The sequence below is a fragment of the Coregonus lavaretus genome (genome assembly GCF_964263955.1).
Source record: "Coregonus lavaretus genome assembly, chromosome: 8".
NCBI classification, from domain to species: Eukaryota; Metazoa; Chordata; class Actinopteri; order Salmoniformes; family Salmonidae; genus Coregonus; species Coregonus lavaretus.
Window position 1 is genome coordinate 22,071,913 of NC_139995.1, and position 22,975 is coordinate 22,094,887.

Below are 22,975 nucleotides of genomic sequence, written 5' to 3' on the forward strand. Positions count from 1 at the left end.
AGGAGATGATTGTGGATTACAGGAAAAAGAAGAGGACCGAGCATGCCCCCATTCTCATCGACAGGGCTGTAGTGGAGCAGGTTGAGAGCTTCAAGTTCCTTGGTGTCCACATCACCAACAAACTAACATGGTCCAAGCACACCAAGACAGTCGTGAAGAGGGCACGACAAAACCTATTCCCTCTAAGGAGACTGAAAAGATTTGGCGTGGGTCCTCAGATCCTCAAAAGGTTCTACAGCTGCACCATCAAGGGCATCCTGACTGGTTGCATCACTGCCTGGTATGGCAACTGCTCAGCCTCCGACCGCAAGGCACTACAGAGGGTAGTGCGTACGGCCCAGTACATCACTGGGGCCAAGCTTCCTGCCATCCAGGAACTCTATACCAGGCGGTGTCAGAGGAAGGCCGTAAAATATGTCAAAGACTCCAGCCACCCTAGTCATAGACTGTTCTCTCTCCTACCGCACGGCAAGCGGTACCGGAGTGCCAAGTCTAGGTCCAAGAGGCTTCTAAACAGCTTCTACCCCCAAGCCATAAGACTCCTGAACATCTAATCAAATGGCTACCCAGACTATTTGCATTACCCCCCCCCCCCCCCCCCTTTTAAGCTGCTGCTACTCTCTGTTTATTATCTACGCACAGTCACTTTAATAACTCTACCTACATGTATATATTACCTCAATTACCTTGACTATTTTGTGCCCCCGCACATTGACTCGGTACTGGTACCCACTGTATATATCCTTCTTATTTTTACTGCTGCTCTTTAATTATTTGTTTCTTTTATTTCCTATTATTTTATATTGTATTTTTTTGTGATTTTTTTTGTATTCTTTCTTAAAACTGCATTGTTGGTTAAGGGCTTGTAAGTAAGCATTTCACTGTAAGGTCTACACCTGTTGTATTTGGCACATGTGACAAATAACATTTGATTTGATTTGATTTGAAATAAGACATAAGACAGTGAAATAAGACAGTGGCGTGAAACCATTAGGTTATGGTACCGATATTCCAGAGGAGTTTTCAACTGGGATATAAAACACATAACTACCCCTGGACAAATGAACTCAATTACATATTTAAAGTGGTAATCAGCGTGTCGTCCATAACCCCAGGCTTCCCCCCGCTTCTTGTGTTGTTTATATATACAATCTATGGTTGTGAGTGGGAGAGAGAGCGCTTGGGCATGAGAGGGAGCGTGCATGAGCGTGCGCGAGAGAGCTAGAATGTAAACAGCAGAGTAGTCAGCTGCTAACTAGTTGTAGATATTTTTTTACATTTTTACATTTTAGTCATTTGGCAGACGCTCTTATCCAGAGCGACTTACAGTTAGTGCATTCATCATTTTTTATACTGGCCCCCCCATGGGAATCGAACCCATAACCCTGGCGTTGCAAACGCCATGCTCTACCAACTGAGCTACATCCCTGCCGGCCATTCCCTCCCCTACCCTGGACGACGCTGAGCCAATTGTGCGCCGCCCCATGGGTCTCCCGGTCGCGGCCGGCTACGACAGAGCCTGGATTCGAACCAGGATCTCTAGTGGCACAGCTAGCACTGCGATGCAGTGCCTTAGACCACTGCGCCACTCGGGAGACCTATAAACAGATAAACAGATGTGGTAGCAGGGACAACGTTTTCAGAAATGTTCTACTGAACAAGCATCATCATCATTAGTATTGGATCTATATCAACTCGACCCGAAAAGAGAAGAAGTGAGAAAAAGAGGTAAGTGTTGGGTTTCGTTCAAAATTAAATAACAAAAGAAGAGGTGCGTCCTGGGGATCGCCGACGACTCGCTGATTCCAGCTTTAAGGACTTCAGATGCAATGTGAACATGATCAAACACAAGTTAACCCTTAGGTACCAAGGAAAAATGGTCAACTGATAAATGGCTAAAACAGAAACTCAGAATATAACCAGATCAAAAACACCTTTGATCCAGAACCTTGTGTCACTTGTCACCTAACAATTAATAAAATATTTGTGTGTGTCAGCCCAGAAATAATATACAGCCCTAGAGGCAGGTAGAGCCCCATGAACACAAGGATGGGAGGAGTAGAGGAATATTTTAATAGAGCTATGGCTGACAGGTGGTCTGGGTAAGACATAGCAGCATAGGTGGATCAATGGCTCTAGCTGTCTAAAGACCTCTATAGATTTAAACTGAACTAACTGTTTAAAGGCTCACTGTCGTCTAATCATCTCCCCATTCAAATGACCTCATGTGAGCCGTTTAGGAGGAGCTGCTTGGCAAATTGAATGGGGTGATCATGTGATGACGGTGGGCCTTTAATGAAGTAATGTACTCTCAAAAGTATGGCCATGTTTACAGAGCAAAGTAAACCTATGAAAATGGTCTGGCACTGTAAGCCCTCTGTACAGCATAAGGATTTTTAGATCAATGCTCATTTCATCCCATTCCTTCACTATACCAGCCAGCCATAGAGCTTAAGCTGTCCATGTGTATGTTCCTGTCATCAGTCTGTGTGTGTGGCCTGGTACATGGAGAAAGTGCTGCATCAGTTTTGGGGTTGGGACTGGGAGGGAGGCAGGGAGGTCTCCTAGTTGCTTGATAGTGGAGGCTTCAGAGGGGTCTTAAGAGAGGTCCAGCAGCAGGGGTCTTTAGAGATGCTCATATTCATCAGGCCAAATAGAAGTGATAGAAAAAAAAAGAATAATTACTGAATAAGATCTGTACAACATTGGCAATACACATATAGGGTGATAATGTCTCGGAATAGCTAACGAAAAAAAAAACTTCTGTGTAGCCTGTTTACGCCTTCTGTTGCCTCCATGGTGCTCCCATCTAGCTCAACCACTTCACGCTCCTCCAGTAACTCATCCCCCCTTCAGAAAAAGACAGTCAGTTATACTCCAAACATATAGTGTTGAATACTAGAGAGAGAGACATGACAGTACCAGATATACACCCCCACATAGGCTACTCAAAGAAGGCAGGCACAAAGAGAGGGACACAAAAACAGAGAAACCAACCATAAATGATGCACACACAAGAAAGTTCACGCTACCCAATAGCCATCATTGAATGGAACAGGAAAAAGTTATCTAGCTATTCTCCTATTGAAATTAAGCATGTGTTCTCACCTATCTGACAGTGTGGTGCTGAATGCCACTCCAATGCTTAATTAAGCAGGCAGAGGTAACACTTTCCTTGGAGTGGATTGTGGTGGGGCCTTTTCACAGCTAGAAGATGATAAATTATATATGTATTTTGCGCATGTCCAATTATTATATCACGTATGTCAAATTATATCTAGCTAGCTAGCTTGCTAATGTATGTCACAAAACCTAGCTTGTGCGCTTGCTTGTCAAGTCTCTACCAAGCTATATAATGTTAGCTAGCTAGCTAATATTGTTTCAGTAACAACGTTAGTCACTTGGAAGTCTCAAAAAGGTGAGGCAACTATACTGCCGAGCACCATTACAGCTGCTAATGTTACAGTCGAGTGCCATTACAGTTCTATCACTCTCAAACAGAGAAATGCACATGAAACGTTAGCTAGCCGCCAATGCAAAATGTAAGTAGGTTCTAAATGATCATGGCTCTCAAAAACACACATGCTTATGTCAATATCCTGACTGGTTTTAGATCATAAATACCATGTACACCTTAGTTATTTATCAAGACAGCCAGATAATTTGGATAGTCTAAAGCTAACCCGGATTCTCCATTCACAAACATCACAGCTAACATTAGCTAGCTAGCTGGCGCCACATCTTGGTAACGTTACCTGCCAAGCAGAAAACAGGCCATCTCTGCATTAGACTTCAGCCCTTTTAGGGCCATAACTTCTCTCCAGCGATAAAAATGGTTACCTATATTTACTCTGGTTTTCCCACCAAGCCTTATCATTTAGTTGCTTGGCTAAACTTTTTTTTTGGCACCTGTATGCGCAACCGGTGGGGCTGGATGCTTGCCTAAGAAATCTGCCATTGTTGATTGCGCTCGGAAGAAGATGACCACCCCTCAGAGTGACGCTGACAAAGAGCCGTACCGGCTTTTGTTGAACGATTGGAAAACTGAAAATCTTTATAAAATCTTTATTTTAAAAACTATCATTCCACTATTACTGCAGGTATATTATAGACATTTTATGACATCATAATGCAAAAAAAAATTATACATAATGCTCCTTTAATGTACTCTGATGTTATACTAGGAATAGGTTGGTCATAATATGTTCAGACTGTACATACAGGTAACTGACTAAAATAAACACGAGTAAATGAGGGATACAAAGTATATTAAAAGCAGGTGCTTCCACACAGGTGTGGTTCCTGAGTTAATTAAGCAATTAACATCCCATCATGCTCATGTATATAAAAGCCCAGTTGCCCATTATTTTGGCTACCATGGCTAGAAGAAGAGATCTCAGTGACTTTGAAACAGGGGTCTCAAAGGAGAATATGGGGTTTAAAGTGTGTGTGTGTGTGTTTGTGTGTGTGTCTCAGTCACCAGATCTCAACTCAATTGAACACTTTATCTCAACCCAATTGAACACTTTTTGGCAGTTACCTGTATATCTACATAATGAATGGAGGGAGGGGGTAAACAGACAGGGGTACGGTGAATCTCACCTGTTTTACCAGTGTTCTTCATTGAGGTCTTGTTGGAGGAATCTGTATCAAATCCATCCAGAGTGAGCTCCTGATACTCCATGGACACCTTGATGTCCTGGTCTACGATGTTGATTGGTGACTGGTTCCTCTGTCTGCATTCTGGGTAGGCTGATGACCAGCCCTCTTCTGGCCCGTACGTACCTAGACCAGAAGAAAGAAACAAAACAATATATACACTATATGTACAAAAGTATGTGGACACCTCCTCAAATTAGTGGATTCGGCTATTTCAGCCACACCAGTTACTGACAGGTGTATAAAATCGAGCACACAGCCATGCAATCTCCATAGATAAACATTGGCAGTAGAATGGCCTTACTGAAGAGCTCAGTGACTTTAAACGTGGCACCGTCATAGGATGCCACCTTTCCAACAAGTCAGTTTGTCAAATGTCTGCCCTGCTACAGCTGCCCCAGTCAACTGTAAGTGTTGTTATTGTGAAGTGGAAACGTCTAGGAGCAACAATGGCTCAGCCACGAAGTGATAGGCCACACAAGCTCACAGAATGGGACTGCCGAGTGCTGAAGTTCGTAGCACGTAAAAATCGTCTGTCCTCGGTTGCAACACTCACTACCGAGTTCTAAACTGCCTCTGGAAGCAACGTCAGCACAAGAACTGTTCATGAAATGAGTTTCCATGGCCGAGCAGCCGCACACAAGCCTAAGATCACCATGCGCAATGCCAAGTGTCGGCTGGAGTGGTGTAAAGCTCACCGCCATTGGACTCTGGAGCAGTGGAAACGCGTTCCCTGTAGTGATGATTCACGCTTCACCATCTGGCAGTCCGAAGGACTAATCTGTGTTTGGCGGATGCCAGGAGAACGCTACCTGCCCCATTGTGTAGAGCCAACTGTAAAGTTTGGTGGAGGAGGAATAATGGTCTGGGACTGTTTTTCATGGTTTGGGCTAGGCCCCTTAGTTCCAGTGAAGGGAAATCTTAACGCTACAGCATACAATGACGTTCTAGACAATTCTGTACTTCCAACTTTGTGGTAACAGTTTGCGGAAGGCCCTCGCCTGTTTCAGCATGACAATGCCCCTGTGCACAAAGCAAGGTCTATGTCCCCCCCTCTTTTTGCCCTCAGAACAATTTGTCAGGGCATGGACTACAAGGTGTCGAAAGTGTTCCACTGGGATGCTGGCCCATGTTGACTCCAATGCTTCCCACAGTTGTGTCATGTTGGCTGGATGTCCTTTGGGTGGTGGACTATTCTTGATACACACAGGAAACTGCTGAGTGTGAAAAACCCAGCAGCATTGCAGTTCTTGACACACTCAAACGTGTGCCTGTGGTAGTTTTATCATAAAGTAAACAAAGCTACACCTCCTAACAAATGGAGATGTGAGGGCAGTGTGCTCAGAGATGAAACCCCAAACTCTTAGCTGAGTGGCAAGGTCCGGGGCGAGACCAGACACCTCCATGTAGAACAGAGTCAAGAGAGGGAGAGGAGCAGGCCGGATGTCACCATTCTGCTGCCACCTCCCTCAGATAAAACAAACAGAGAGAAGGACAGAAATGGAGCGAGGGAGAGAGAGAGAGAGAGAGGGAGAGGACAGGGTCAATGCCATGGAAACAGTGGAGGATGGAGAATATAGATAGTTCCTCTCCTCTCCCCACAGCAGGCCTGGTCTCCTCAGTGTGGGGCACAGTAAGTCTTCCATAGCCATCCAACCATAAAACACCAGACCAGCCAAGTGAAATCAAGTGATTATTTAGTATCCAGTGAATGGGAATTAATTTGGTTGTGGATAACACACTATAAAAACACATTCAACAAAGGCATACATATCCCAACAACATATCAATATACAGTACAATATCATTCAACTGATTCAGTGTATACAACAGCACCCCGGCTCATACCCATAAACATTTCACTTAATTGATTTCAAATTCAGAACTACTTTAGATATTAATAACTACATAATATTAATGTACATAATAATTGGAAGCATTAGCAAAATATCAGTGTTATCACGATGAGAAACAACATCTCTCTCTGTTCCTATCTCTAAACACAAACTCAGATTGCATGGGATGTCTAGTTTCATTTATTATACAAGGAACTTAGAAATCAATCATTTATCCTTGTACACTGATTACAACTGCACAACACGCATTTGATTGAAAACGGGCATACAGTACAGTATCTTATCATATTCTTATCTCCAATAGATATGCTTCATTGTGTCCTAACCTTGAGTTCTATTGACTTTCCACTGTAGTATGTCCTCCTGTCCTCTCTCTACAGCACTGGTAGGCAACTAGATTTAGCCGTGGGCCGATTTTTGTCAGAGCGGATGGCCGCGGGGCCGGAACATTTAAACTGCAAATTGACCACAACTAAGCCCAAAAAGAGATTGTATTTGAAAATAACAATCATTTCATAACTTGATTACCATGAGACATGATCACCTCTTTTTTTAATTAGTGGGAATACTTTTTTCTATATTAAACTCATTTTAGCTCAATTCTTGGTGATTTAGTCCCCCCCCCCCCCTCTGGCTGCCCTCTGTCTGCCCTCTGTCCTAAGAATGGAAGAAAGGAGAAGGCAGGGCCCACTCCCTCTCACTCCGCCCACTCCTGCTACACCCTATATCCACAGCATAAACACTTGGGCTAAAGTGCACCCCTAATTGAAAGCATAATCTGGGCTACCGGGGTTCTAAAATGAATTTGTCTATGATTACTCATGCCCTGCGCGCATCCAGAGCGTTTGGTAATGTCTATTTCATTGAATTAGAAAGCATCCTCTTCTCCTGCCCCCTATCCTAGCCTTGGGTGTATTGATTTGAGAGGTCTGGGTTTCATATAGGAGAGCGCAGGGTATGGATCCAGGCAGCCGTGGATGGTAATGAATGCAGTGGAGAGCTGGTATGAAGCCATTAGTCATTGCTTTAATGCGGCTAGGAACTAAAACCATCAGCATGACATCAGGTGTCACCTCAACATTGCATTCCCCTCTGACCTCCACCTCCCAGAGATGGATAGCGCGCAATTTCACTATTTTCACTTAAAGCTGCAATATGTAACTTTTGGGCGACCCGACCAAATTCACATAGAAATGCGTGTTATAGATCTGTCATTCTCCTTGAAAGCAAGTCTAAGAAGCGGTACATCTGTTCTATGTGCATTATTTCTATGCTTCCCGTTCTTAAGTTTTGGCTTCAAACAGCTGAAAATGCAATCTTTTTGGTTTTGGAAAATATATTTCACAGCGGTTTAGATGGTACAACGATTCTCTAAACTATACTTGCTTGTTTTGTCACAAACTGAAAGTAGGCAAACTATTAGAATTTCTGCAACCAGGAAATGGATGAGCGATTTCTGCATTGTGCATCTTAAAATGTTCTCTAACTGGACTTCAAAGGGGTTTGTACTCTACTTCTATCTCTCTGGTGACAGTTAAGCCTTGTAGGTTATGTTATTGACAAAGGAATGGATTGAGAATCACAGAAAATAATTGACTAGGCTTGGGAGAGATAGGAGGCCAATATATCTGACAAACTACAGTCACCATAAGAGAGAGAGAGGATGGAGGGATGAAGGAAGAATCAGAGAAGGCAGAGGAGAGGAACCCACCTGAATCACAAGAGGGCCATATTGGCCCTAGAAGAGTGATTTTCCCTGTTTCCTATAAATATGAACACTGTATATCACACTCACAGTGTGGAGGGGTAATACATACTGATCTCCCTGACAACCAGGCACAAGGCAGAAACATCATCAGAACAAACAACGCCTTGCGACATGCATAATCATATATTCAGGTCAACAGAGAGAGGGTTTTAGATTTCTAATGTTTCATGCATTTTTCATGGCCATTTGTCTGTGATTCTCTGGAGAGCATGCACATTTTATTTCAGCGAATTATGAATACCATAAATACACCTTTATGGTGCTTTCACCCTCCAGGGACTTGAGGTTTTCAGTCAATTAAGAGCGATTTCTTCAACAGCCTCAGCGCTCGCGACCTTGTTCATTTCATATTAAAAAACTGCCATATTCCGATTGTCTGCATAAACAAAACCATAATTGTGTGAGGCTGCTTAAAGAGCACAATTATCAAACGTTTGCCCAAAGACAGCATTGTTACACAAAAGCAAACACACCTTAGGGGGAATTTGCCTTTGGAGAAAAATATGCCATTCTCCAAGGAACAGAACAAAGCACAAAAGGATGTTATGCAGAAAAATCATTTTGTAGAAATAACATTGGAGCACAAGGCGCCACACTTCAAACTCCCACCCGTTTTTCAGGCACCTATTTCAGGAAGCTCTATGGTCCTCTCCTAGGGCCATGATTCCATCAAGATTAGTGGGAAATGGCAGAAATCAATGCTATGAGAAGTCTGCTGGTATTTCAGTGATCTCTTGAAAAAGAAAAGGAGAGCCGCACACTCTAGGAGCTCAGATGCAATAATTTAATAACCTAATAACCAACGTTTCGACAGACAAGCTGTCTTCATCAGTGATCTGTGCCTTGCCAGGAAAGGCCCAATTGAGTCAGTCAAGGTATTATATGTAATCTCCCAGTGCAGCCAGCACGAGAGAAGCCCCTCTCAAATCCTCTACACCTGGAGGAAAGAGGAAAATACACAGCCTACTGTACCCTCTCCAGCAACACCGATTACAATGGCTACCACTGTAACCAATTACACAAGGTTCATTTGAAGTGGTATGTGGATGTGGCAGAGAAACTTTAGAGAGAGAGAGAGAGAGAGAGAGAGAGAGAGAGAGAGAGAGAGAGAGAGAGAGAGAGAGAGAGAGAGAGAGAGAGAGAGAGAGAGATAGAGAGACATGTTGTGCGGTGCGGGTCCTAAGAGGGGAAGGATAGCAACCGTTAGATATGGCAGCATGTCTGGATTTATTTGATATATTAGGCCCTGGCTCTCTGAGTGGAATGTTCTGGTGCAGAGAAAGATGCTTTTGTTGCCCAATTCTTCTTGTTCCCAAGCACTAAGGAACTCAGTGATGTACTCTAATGTAGATATAGGGTACACTGTGGGACAAAAGAGCCACTGCTGCCCCAATGAGGGAGAGGTGGAGAATGTTGTTGTCAGTGGTGGCATTAGAGGTTGTTGCCGTGGTTAATGGATTGTTGTTATCGGATTGGGTCAATCTAGTTAGTAAAACATGCCTTGTGGCCATCACATACAATGAGGTGTCAAAAAGACCTGACAGTTCCCAGCTTTCTGGAATGAGGCTTTAATAAACTAGTGAAGGGAATTACAGCAGCATACAATGATTAGGTGATGACAATGAAATAAAACATGACCGTGTATAGGTGAGTCAACTGGGAAATTAACAACATAATGTTGACATCCCAAAAAAACATGCTCTGGAATTTCTAAATCATTCTATTAAAGCAGTGCCGGTGAAATACTTATTACGTCAACAGATTATGTGCAGGCGGCTGCACACCACTTTCTCACCACCATGCCTCTCGACCTCCATTACACATCTCAGAGAAAACTATCATTATCATTGACGGTTGTCCTTGGGTTATTAAATTCACATTATGCTTTTACAATGGGAGTCATACATTCAGGAATAAAACGTAGCCGAATCGGCTAAAGCTATTTCCCTAGACAGCATAAACAGCCCTCATCCATCCCTCTAGCTGCTCACACACTGACTCCTCTCACCTTGGGTACAGGGACTATTCCCAGACAGTGGGATGTGTTAGTCAGACTCGTGGACATATGGGGGGAAAACGGGATGTCTGCTGGGCTGTCCCGCCACTCAGCCTTAATTAGAGATGTCATGTGTGTCTGTGTGTGTGTGTGTGTGTGTGTGTGTGTGTGTGTGGAGAGCAGTGCTGCATCCACAGTGCTAGAGGGTCCCTGACAGGCCCCTTAAGCATGTGAGGATGCTGTCACAGTCTATTTCATAGCTGTCCCCCGCTCTGCTCCGCATCAAACACCCTTATGGCCACAATACACACAATATAACATACAGTACACATCCTCACACATACCCAAACACAAAACCCAATACACTGTATACCCCCAGAATACAGCCACACATGAATAAACATAGACTTATAGAGTGTACACACATGTGCAGAGAGACAATAGAAACTGATTTCACACTTCCCCCATTCTCACCACTCCATCAATGCACACGTTAATCCTATCTGACCATTCAACTGAGCATGAACAGATTGAAAAACAGTCACACAGAAAGATACTCCCACAAAAAATAGACTAAAACAAACAAACACACACACACACACACCGATTATATGGGAAAAGGTCACACTTCCCTCACACAATGCTATTTTCACCCCATCCTTCCCCATCCAGTCCAACCAATCATGTCATTTTGAGTGGATATACTGTATGTCTCTCTGGGAAAAACAGAGTAACACACACTGAGGCCAAACAGAACTCGTTTCACTCATCTCCACTACACCACTGTCTCCTAAACCCTTATCAGCACAGCATGAATAATGATATCACTGCATTTTATATATCTTACCAGGCAATCTAAGGCAATTGTGCTGTGTAAACAGGAATATAGGCTACTAAATGTGTTATGCCAATAAATGTGGAATAGAAGTGAGGGTCTTGCCTTGCGCCTCCGCCCCTAGAATATCCTCTTTCTCTAGCTCAGCAGTGGGAACAATAGTCAGTGAATGTGAACAGAATGAGAGCAGTTAGTGATGTTATTCTTGTGTTTCTGCGCTCCTTTCTTCAGGTGACTAGAGTCATTAAGTTGATGTAACATATTCTCCTCCACGGTAGACTTTGTGCTTTGACTGAGACGAAAGATGCCATTTATCTTCTTAAGCTTCCTGTCATTGTGTTTGAAGCTGGGCTTGTTTCACCATCTCCATATTCCTTCACTTAGAACAACCAGAGATGAATGGAGCCAAATCAGGCTTGCAAATGAATACATAATTTATTCACAAACCACTAGTTTCGTTTGGTCTTTTTTTAGCTACAATCGTGAGCAGTGACGAGTGCCAAGCAAATCACTGTGATAATGGTGCTAGCGGTTGGTGAGAACAGCAATAGTGTTGCTGTAGATGTAGACAATGATGATTATGATGATGATGACAACAACAGTAATGACAGCTATGGTGATGATGATGACAACAACAGTAATGACAGCTATGGTGATGATGATGACAACAACAGTAATGACAGCTATAGTGATGATGATGACAACAACAGTAATGACAGCTATGGTGATGATGACAGTGAAGGTCACTGTTCGCCTGCCTGGTCTGGCTGATAGAGGACTAACGTGGATTTGTTTTGAGGTTGCTTTTCATAAGCTAATTTATTGCTTTTAATTAGGCATGCTCTCAGTGATTGAGAGTCCAGGCTTTTGAGTTTTAATTTGTGTGTTGCGATTCTGTTGTTTATTTATGTTAATCCATTTAATTGATTAAATATATATCAAGCTAAAATGAAAGTGTGATAACAGGCACATATTATTTTGGTTTGATTTTACTTGTTACTTTGAACTATTCATTATTGGTCTTGATTTTTAAATATTTAGAAGAACCAGCTATTGCCCCAAAAATGTCTGTAAGTTCTTTAGGTCCAGGCCTGATTTAAAGTCCACTGCTTGGCATGGAGGGTCCATGTCTTTTATACGAGATGGAAAAAATGGACATCCTTCCTCTCCAGAGCCTCCTGTCTGAGAGGGATGATGGGAGAAAGGTCAAAGAGCAAAAGGGCACTTCCTGACATCACACAGCCAGCAGACAGCTACTGTAGGCCAGCACTCTGGGTACCTGTGATCTGTATTCACCTAGCCCAGCAGTATCTGTTGACCTTCCTGCCTGCCTGACAACACCTGCTCCCAATATATGAACTCTCTCTGTGTGTGTGTGTGTGTGTGTGTGTGTGTGTGTGTGTGTGTGTGTGTGTGTGTGTGTGTGTGTGTGTGTGTGTGTGAGACTGCAGCACATGTGATGAAACAGTAGTGATGGTGTACATTGTCAAAGCAAAATGGCAAGATTAGCAATTTCCATGGCAACAGATCATAATCATTTGACCTTGCCAGTGATTGCATTTCTATTTGCTATATGTGTTATTGTTTCTGAATTGTTCCATTGTCCCATCCTTTTCTTTTCTTGTGATAAATAAAAGATAATGAAAGCCCCTTGAGCGAAAAAGGAAAAATCTAATTCTAGCAATACTTCAAAGAGATTTAACCAAGTTAGAGGAGGGGGGAGAAGCAAGAAGAATCAGAAAGGGAAGAGGGAAATAAAGATATCCAGCAATAGAGTGCCTGTGGCAAGATCTCATCTTCTGCAACAACAGAAAAAAGGGACAGTTTCCAAGTTCAAAGTTATTTCCTCACTGCCACCACAATACCAGAGGATAAGAACATCACATCACAATTGTGGCTACTAAAATATACTGTAAAGACCTCAAATGAAGACACTGGTTTAACAGTTGGTTGTTCTTTGTTGTCATATAGAGTACTAAAGGTTTTCTGGTGTGAGTGGACATTGTCAGAGAGTGGCTGGGTTGTGGAAGGCTCATTTATTGGCTTAACCCTCCTGTTGTCCTAGGGTCAAAATGACCCGCCACTGTGTTGAACCAACTTTATTTAATTTTTATATTTTTTGGATCATTTGTGAGAAGGAGGCAGTGATACTTTCTTTAAAGTCTCACTGCCTCCTTCTCACAAATGATCCCAAAAATATAAAAATTAAATAAAATTGGTTCAACACAGTGGCGGGTCATTTTGACCCTAGGACAACGGGAGGGTTAATTGGCTCCTATTGGCATCTATTCATTTGCCATATAGCCCCTCTTTCTCTCTCTCTTGCCTTTAACAAGTTAGGCGTTCGCCATGGCAACCACAAATCTCCTGACAACCAGACTCTGCTGTGCTGTTATCCCTGCAATGTGACACTGTGCAATGTGTTACTTTCAGAGGGCTCTCTAAATTCCACACATTTGGTGTGCCTCCATATCCCTGAGAGATGGGGCTGACAAAAGGCCCCTTCCCCGGTGCAGGGATAAAAGGATACAGGCATTAGATGTAATGGCTCATCTGTTATGAAATGACACTCACACCTCTCTCTCTCTCTCTCTCTCTCTCTCTCTCTCTCTCTCTCTCTCTCTCTCTCTCTCTCTCTCTCTCTCCTCTCTCTCTCTCTCTCCTCTCTCTCTCTCTCTCTCTCCTCTCTCTCTCTCTCTCTCTCTCTCTCTCTCTCTCTCTCTCTCTCTCCTCTCCTCTCTCTCTCTCTCCCTCTCTCTCTCTCTCTCTCTCTCTCTCTCTCATCTCTCTCATCTCTCTCTCTCTCCTCTCTCTCTCTCTCTCCTCTCTCTCTCTCTCCTCTCTCTCTCTCTCTCTCTCTCTCTCTCTCTCATCTCTCTCTCTCTCTCTCTCCCTCTCTCCCTCTCCCCTCCTCTCTCTCTCTCTCTCTCCTCTCCTCTCTCTCTCATCAAGCCTCCCTACTGAGAAGGTCCTCCTAAGCCTCCTCCACACACTGCAACACCCACCCATCCACGCACACACACAGACAGACCCATTTTTCAACCAGTGCAGATATCAGTTTAAATATGCCTCGTCTCTTCAGCTCCCTGTATCTGTTGTCGGTTGGAAGGGAGAGGGGGAGGGGGAGGGAGAAGAGGAGTTAAGAGGAGAGGGGTAAGGGTAGTGCAGCAGTCATGGCTGATTGGCTCCCCTCTGCCTCTTTCATTGGGACTGTTCAAGTTCCCTCCCAGGGGAGCGCTGCTGGCCCTCTCCTCCAACTGCAGCCCAAAATTACAGCAGACCCTACAGCCTCCACTCCAGACAGACACCCAGACAGACAGACAGTAATATGGGGGATGGCTCCAACTCAGATCCCCATTGATTGGGTGATTTTAATTAAAAGATACAAAGCTGCTTTAGATTCCAGAGTCATTCCGTTCGTCCAGCCCCCCTCCACCTCTGTCTGGGGCGGCAGGTAGATTAGTGGTTAAGAGCATTGTCGCACTAACCAAAAGGTCGCTGGTTCTAATCCCCGAGCTGACTAGGTGAAAAATCTGTCGATGTGCCCTTGAGCAAGGCACTTAACCCTAATTGCTCCTGTAAGTCGCTCTGGATAAGAGCGTCTGTTAAATGACTAAAATGTAAAAAAAATGTCCGTATTGCTTTTATATTCTGAGGTGGCCGGCAGTGTTTTTCTGACAGACATGGTGGAAAGCAGCCTGTTGTTTTTCTCTCCCCCACTACGCTGGGTTCTTTATTGTGGCACAAATAATACATTCAAGGGCAGCCCCTGCCTTCCATCTGCCTGCTAAGGCAGGGGATGAGCACGTTAAGCCACAGTTTCTATTACTGCTGTTGTTCTTCGCTTGACGCCATGAAAGTTTTGCGGTTCTGAAAGTCGATCGTCCTCTCCTTTACTAACTGTGACCTCTGCTCGTATGGCACGCAGTGGGTGGCTGTGAGACGGTCATTGTCTCACATACCTTGGCAGGGCAGGTGGGTTATGAGTCACTGTGTTAATTATAGAAACGGGACAGTTCATTAACCACAGTATGATTTCCATATCACAAAGGGCTAAGGTCATTATGATATGGCTGACCTGATCTACTCCTGACTCCTATAGGGTATTATATAAATATTATACATTTCATAAAGTAATACAGAAACTGAAGACAGCTGACATCGTAATGCATCCAAAGACCACAAATCACCAAGTCCTTTTTTCAACACCAGCTCTTTAAGGTTCCTGTGATGTCCACCCCCCACATGTGAAGTCATTCCCTGAGTAGCGATGGCTCCTTTGTGGATTTGTTTGGAGGTACGATGGCAGATTGAGAGGTGATGAATGAGCCCAGTGAGACCGCCCCTAAAACGGCCTTTATTGATTTTCAGTTCCTGGCGAACGCTCTCCTGGGATAACACGACTACTACCTACAAGGCTTGATTGATCTCCATCCTCAAACCTCCCATTATAATTATTCCTCAAAAGTGAAAAAAATCCTATTACATCAAGCAGACACATGTACTAAATGAGATAAAGCTGAACTGTTCTGCAATACTCCAACAACATGCAATGGGTTGAGCTATAAAGACTCTGAAATGTTGTCTTATCCCCAACCTAATTGGACGTCACGTTGCACATTCACAGCAAAGTAAAGTCTTGAAAGGTTCATGTAATACTTGACTGTAAAACCTATTGTGCCTCTAAACTAATGTTGCAGATGGCTTATGATGACATATTCCAGTCCTGACAATCTGGCTAACTTATTCCCAACATTTCTGCTCTTGACAGGTTCCATATTTTATCATCAGCAGATGGCGGATCCTAAGGGAGGATATGAGAGACAGAGAGAGAGCAGTAGAAACAGATTTAAGAGAGACACATAACAGACAACATCCACTACAGAGGAGCAGGGAACATAAATGATCTAACTGTCATTCGTTATTTACTCCTACCTCTTTGTGCCTTGGAGGGACTAATATTGTTGTATCAAAGGAATAAACATATCATATTCAATTAACTGTGTTTCTGCAATGCTGGTGGAAAGGATAATTATTGTTTGCTCATACAAGACACAGAAAGAACCACCACTGTAGCGCAGTCGCTCCCCTACCCAGAGCCCTGAGCACAGCCCTCCTCTGTGCCATACTTAAAAACTTTATCAACACAACGCAGCTTCCTTCCCATTCTCAGCAACCTTTGGCCTGTCATGCTATACATACCATAAATCAACATGAGCAGCAAACAACATTACAATCATCAAATAATGGATTGCACCTTTCACTGGGGATGCACAATCCATTAAAATTCAATTTAGCCCCACACTTATTTCTCCAAACAAGTAAAAGTGCCAGTCATCATTTTCGGGGGAGCGACTCGGCACTCCTGAGCCTCCAAGATTGATGAGAGGAGAGATTAACACTTCATTGTAAACGCCACTGGAGATACCACGACTGTAATGAGATAAATGTACTGAGGAGAGTCAGAGCACGAGGGAAGGAGAGGAAGAGAGAGAGAGAACAAAAGGCCGGCTGCGGTATGATCTGTGCTCCAGTGAGTAGGACCTCTGACCGGTGCTGGGCCCGGGGCAAGAGGAGAGGGAGTCAGTAGTAGAGGCAGCACAGAACAGTGCAGGCAGCTCCAGCAATCACGTTGAAGTCTCAAACACCATTTATCAGCTCCAACATTTCTCCCTCGCACCACAGTTAGTATTGTTCTCAGGCAGCAGCCTCAGCCTCTACGTCTACGCAGCCAGCCCAGAGTGACGTGCCAGACAGACACCGGGCCTAAGCAGAGACCTGGTGAATGCACTGTTTTACCTTTGTGTTTTTGTTCTCTCTCTATGTTCCATGTTTCTTTGTCTCTCTGTCTGTCTGTCTTCATCCCTGTCTTTGTCTTTTTTTCTCTGTATGTCTGTCTCTTTCTCTCTCGTGGCCACTAATGCCTGCTTACGCTGTGGTGTCCCTGTTTGATTTGCAAACCATTGGAGCACTGGGCTTGTGCTGACTGAGGTCTTGGAGAATGTTAGCTCACACCTCTTTCTCTTCCCTCTCCTCTGCCTCACTTTCTGCATCATACTGCAGTACATTTTTCATGGATTAAATTCCCCCCACTGTGTGAAACTCAGATCAAAACATGGAACTCCATAAATCTAGCTATCCAATGTGGGTGTTTGATGGTCTGGAGTGATAGAGAGAGAGAGCTGAGAGCTGAGTGCCCAAGTGTGCATGCTGATCATGTGATCCTATTGTGTCTCTATGGGACTGCAGTTCACGTAGCATGAAATACCACGATGAACGCCCAGTGGGGGGCTAAGTGGGAGTGCTGTGTTAAATACCTCCTTCCTCCTCCACGTAATTCCTAGGGACGGGTGGTGTTGCATATAAGCAGCTCCCCCCTCCCTTCTCTACATGGTTCCTGTGGATGATGGGGTGGTGTCACATTAAATACCTCCTTCCCACTCTACATGGTTCCTGGGGGATACTCTTATAGCATGCTGCCAATAAACACGGCTCATTACAAGGGCTTTTATTTTGAAGCTGTAAAGACGCATCAAAATCAATTCCTCCCTGCCCTTTGATCTGCCATGTCAGAGCATGCACGCTTCTCAAGTGCAACCGGCTTGATTAAGACACTAGAGTGAGGCCCTTGAGAAATGGGGATGTGATGTGTATTGTGAAGTCCCTCTGTACACTGTGGTGTCCCTGCACTACGTATGTGCTCCAGAATACAGTCTGACACCATGTTGCATATTCTACTCTTATAAAACAGACACATCCTTAATGCACTTGGCACACTTTACTGACGTCTCCCGGGATTAGGAAACGATGAAACAATGAAAGCGAAAGAGATGTGATGAAGAGAGGTAAAGAAAAAAAGGAAGAAAGAAAGAGAGAGACAGCAAGTTAGAAAAAGACAGTGAGAGAGGGAGACAACGGAGGAGGTATTTAAACTACAAATGAAGCTTGACTGTCAGGTAAAAAGCGTCTTGGGCTTTTGTGATGTCAGTCAATCCGGCGGAGAGATCTGACACACAATAGCAGCAGGCCGGCCGTCAAGTGGACACAACACGCCTGTGCCAGGACCCCAAATGCTACATCCATAATCTGCCTGCCAATTCCCATCAAATTCACCTCTCTTGCATGACAATTCCCTCACAGTCCTGACTTTGACAAGACTGCCTCGGCACCAGCCTCCGAATTATAAAGCTCAAATGTAATGTTCTTGTCACTTTCCAGGTTTCCCCCTCAGAAGGGATTGGGAAGAGAGAGTGAACCCTGCTAATCTTCCACGTCTGTAGCTTTGGTCTTTGAAGTTTCACTTCTCCTCCTTGAAGGGTGGGTGTATTTAAGATTATCTATGAGTATCATGAAATGAAACCATACATTAATGAAATGAAAATCATACATAAAAGATGTTGAAGACTTAGAACTTTAGAACTATGCTCTAAAGGTCTGTGCAAATGATTTAGTACTGTAAGTAAGACTGTTTTAATGTCCATTGAGAAATACATAGAGAGAGAGATGATATGAGGTGGAAGAGATGGGAGGTGGACAATGGGGTCTTCTTGGGGTGAGGAGGCCTTCCTGCCCTTCCTGTTCCCTGTTCGGCCTGACTCTGTCCCTGCTGGCTAAATGGACTATTTTAAGTCTCTTTCTGACCCTGTACAGAAAATCCATTTAATGAGTCAGGCTTGGTAAGAGGGGAGCAGACACCTTCATTATGTGCCCGTCAGGCCAGAGTGGCTAGGCCTTTCCTTTCCAGCGTGGGCCCTGAAACAGGGGCTGATGGCCCGGTTAGTGCCGCCATAGCCCCTGCTCTCCCCATCAGCAGAACCCACTTAATTAATTTTCTGCCTGGCACTTCTAGCAGTGATGACAGGATCCCAGACACCATGGCAGCCTGCTGAATAGAGGAAGAACTCACTCCCCCAACACACACACAAACGCACACCTTCTCTTCACCTTCTCTGAGGCGTGAAAGCCATTCAGAATACAGAGACAGGGAACACTGTGCCTGTTCAAGAAAAGGGATATACTGTGTGTCCTCGCCTCCTACATTTTTCTATTGATAGTTGGTTGATCACTAATGTGTCAAGTGTCCGAGTGTGTGTGTGTGTGTGTGTGTGTGTGTGTGTGTCTAGGCAGAATAACAGGATGTGACAACAACAAGGACAGGTTTGCTAAATGCAAAACAGCATCAATGTAAAAGCATCAATGTAGTGTATGAAAAAGCATGTATCAAACTGGTTTAACTCAAGGTCAGCGAGCATGTGACAAATTTCACCCCGCTCAGGGTGTGATCACAACACACGTGTTACATCGGGATGTGTGAATGGCCTACCCTTATCATTCAAGAACTGAATGATCAAGGTTGAACATGTGGTTTATAGGAAGGAAAGCATCACTCTAACACTTATCAACGCCTCCATTTACCAACCATCACCTGCTCAAAGGAGAGCTGGTCACATTGACTAAAAGCTCCTCGTCATCCCTTTGCTCAAGGACTCACTTGTAGCTGAAACTTCTCAACCACCTCATAATGTATGTCACGGATTCTGCCGAGGCTGCTCCTCCTCCTAGTTCGGGCAGGCTTCGGCGTTCGTCGTCCCCGGAGTACTAGCTGCCACCGTTGAATGTTTCTATGTGTGATTGCTTTTGTCTGTCTGTAACACCTGTGTCCGTTTGTGTCTGATTACGTGTTCTATAAGTTGCCTGTGTTGTATTGGTTAGGTTGTGTGTTGTTTTTCGCCTGTCCGTAGTGCTGCGTGTTTTGTATCTGTTTCGTTGTTTATTGTTTTACGCATTGTTTGCGTATAGCTCGCCTCTGTTTTTCTTGAGGCCGTTTACTGTATCTTTGCCTTGTAGTTTCACCAGTAAACTTTGTTGGACTAAGCTTCGGTGTCCTGCGCCTGACTCCCACACCACATACACCTCAGCCTTGACAATGTACTGTACATTTTCTATATCTGGGTTGGGATGAACCACAGAAACAAAACTAAACAATGAATGACTACAGTAAATGTAAGGTTGCATCTCAATAGTCTATAAAGCAACTCCCTCTCCCTGTCTCCTCCCATTCACCTGCTCTGTGTTCTAAACAAAGGCTAAGTGAGAGTACCTCTAAGACACATGTGTCAAACTCATTCCACGGAGGGCTGAGTGTCTGCGGATTTTCGCTCCTCCCTTGTACTTCATTGATGAATTAAGGTCACTGATTAGTAAGGAACTCCCCTCACCTGGTTGTCTAGGTCTTAATTGAAAGAGAAAACCAAAAACCAGCAGACACTCGGCCCTCCATGGAATGAGTTTGAAACCCCTGCTCTAAGAAGACAAGGAAAATAAGCCTCTTTACCCTGTCCCTTTCTCCCAGCCAGCTGTCCCAGCATGCAGTGTGTTTGAGAGCAGAGACACAGGAAGCAGGAAGCAGCGCTGCCAATTGATCAGTGCTGTGGCCCTGACACTGTCATGCCTAATTAAGCATGCTGATGATAGGCTTAATTAAGCATGCTCTCGCATCTGAGCTCTGCTGGGCTCAGAGATACAAACATCACACACATAGAGGATCAAACCTCCTCTATGCACAGACACACAGGATTCAATGGGTTAATCTGAAGACTTCACATGACCTCCCTTTTCATACAAGCTGAGAAGCACAATGTGTCCTCTGAGCCTGCTCCTAATCATTGGACATAACACACTTGGAAAGGTAGAGTATTGATTGGAATCAATTACTATTTTATTTACTTAATGGGCTTGGTCAACATCTGCATCCAAGTGGCTCTGCTGTGGTTGATTGGCCAGATGCTGTTAGCTTTGGAGGCTGATGATGTAATACAGGAAGCTGTCTCTCTGTTTTCAGCCTTTCAGCATGTCTAGAGTCAAGCTACTCCATCTCTTGTTTGTACAATAGTTTTCTTCAATACAATTAATTTCCATCTGCAATGTTCTGTATGTTCCATCCTAGAGAACATGGCCCATCAGATAGTGAGCCAGACTGGGCTGACGGTTTTCATCATCACATTACAGACACATAAATGGTTCCCCCCGTCAGGCCTTGTCACCTTCCAAAATGCACAGCACACTCTTCCAGATACAAGGCGCATCAGAGCCACGTGAGAAACAGCACTAATCAGACTGCAGGAGACAGAGCCTGACAAAGTGTTAAATGCCCTGAATAATTTAGACTAAGGTGGCAATTTAATGAGGTGAGCGAGGGACTGATGACCAAGGAGGTCAAGCCTAGCAGTGTGTCCCATAGCAGAGAAAGGGAAAATACGCTAAGAGACTAGATGAATTCATATACATGTGCAAAAATGCACACTTGCTAAGACACTCAAGTACACACGCATGCATGTACACACGCACAAACACACACACACACACACACACACACACACACACATGAAATGCCTCCAGGGGTGACCTTGATGAGGATTCAGTGTAATCCCCTGATTTTAAAGCAGGGTGTGTAGAGCACTCAGTTCTCAGAGAGATGGAGGACAGGGCTCAGTGATTTATTACACACAGGCCTTATGCATGTGAAGGCATGTTCATTGCTTCCAAGCCACTACTGCCTCTGCAATTTAAATAGACAGCCCTGAATCTCAATGATAACATCTTACCTGCAGAACCTCCACTCTCCTACTGCCACACCCTTTCATGAATCAATTTTTTAATCAGTGAATGAAAGAATATATAATTTGTCTTTAGATGTGCGGCGGTCGGCACAGAGAGACTGATTAATAATTCTTCCAAATGAGGTCCCTGAGACCAGACTGGACTCTTCTCATTAACTCCTAGTTACTGCCCAGCTCCACTCAGCGGGTCGGACTAACAGAGAAACACGTGCGCACAGCCACACTCCCAATATCACTCACACTGACAAAGGCACTTAGTTGACATTAAAGGGTAATTGGGTAGTGCTCATGCAATATTTCAAAAGTGTTAAGACCAAGAAAGCAAGGTCTAGAGATCAAAGGCAGAGCGGCAGGCGGGGATAATGAACCTTAGAGAAATGTACTCATTCTAATTCAAATGTACTGAAACAACTGTATGGAGAGAATGTAGGGGATCTAATGGCAGCCGTAATGCCAGGGCGATCTCATTCTTTCTGTGAAAAACAAACTCAAGTAGCATCAGTGAGGGCTTGTGATTCAACATGGCAGACAATGTTTAGTCCTAACATACAGACAAAGGCTAGTGGAGGAAAACAGAGACAGGTTCTAAACCCCTCAGGATAAATAACCTTTCCGCTCTGTGTTTTGAATGCTCAGTCTTGTCACATCTTGTCAGTCTTGTCATTTGTAATTTGTTTAGGGTGTACAAGGATAGCCTTTAAGAAAATGTCCTTTGTCCTATAGTCAACCCACCTTTTAACCACTATAAAAGTATATGTTAAAAGGGCAATCTGCAATTGCTATGTCCATTTTGGACTTATAAATTAATGATATGGAACCATTGATTATTGAAGAATATAACTTATAAATGCCTCATGAGCTTAGTTCAGCTGTTGTATCCCATGCAAACCTAAAATATAAGCTTGTATTACTCCAATGTTTGTAAACAAAGTAAATATAAACAAACACTATAAAGCCTCAGAACATGGTTACAACTATACTTTTGATATCATAAATGGTCAGTCCTTGCATCCATAGTTATGTCTATGAATTTGAGTGGTTACATTTCTCCAACCCCATCCCTTCCCTCAACTTTTTACTGAAACTGGGTCGGGGAATACGCTTTGTTATTGTTTCAACTGCTGATTGACACTTTAAAGCTTTATTATAACTATCCAATTAAAATAAAACTAAAAGATGATGTATTACCTGTTGAGGAGGGAAAAGAGCAAGACCGGAGAACATGGAAAGAAAATAAAGAAA

At 43.8% G+C, this 22,975-nt stretch overlaps 1 protein-coding gene across 1 annotated transcript in view; it reads right to left on the reverse strand.

Moving 5' to 3' along the window:
- Window positions 1–22,975, reverse strand: part of LOC311133392 (receptor-type tyrosine-protein phosphatase gamma-like) — a gene marked incomplete at its 5' end in the record, with an annotated part of 269,130 nt that overhangs the window by 91,716 nt on the left and 154,439 nt on the right. The window contains one exon of the mRNA XM_084166893.1: window positions 4,603–4,785. Coding sequence (XP_084023019.1) covers window positions 4,603–4,785 — 183 coding nt within the window. The remainder of the gene's footprint in view (window positions 1–4,602; window positions 4,786–22,975) is intronic.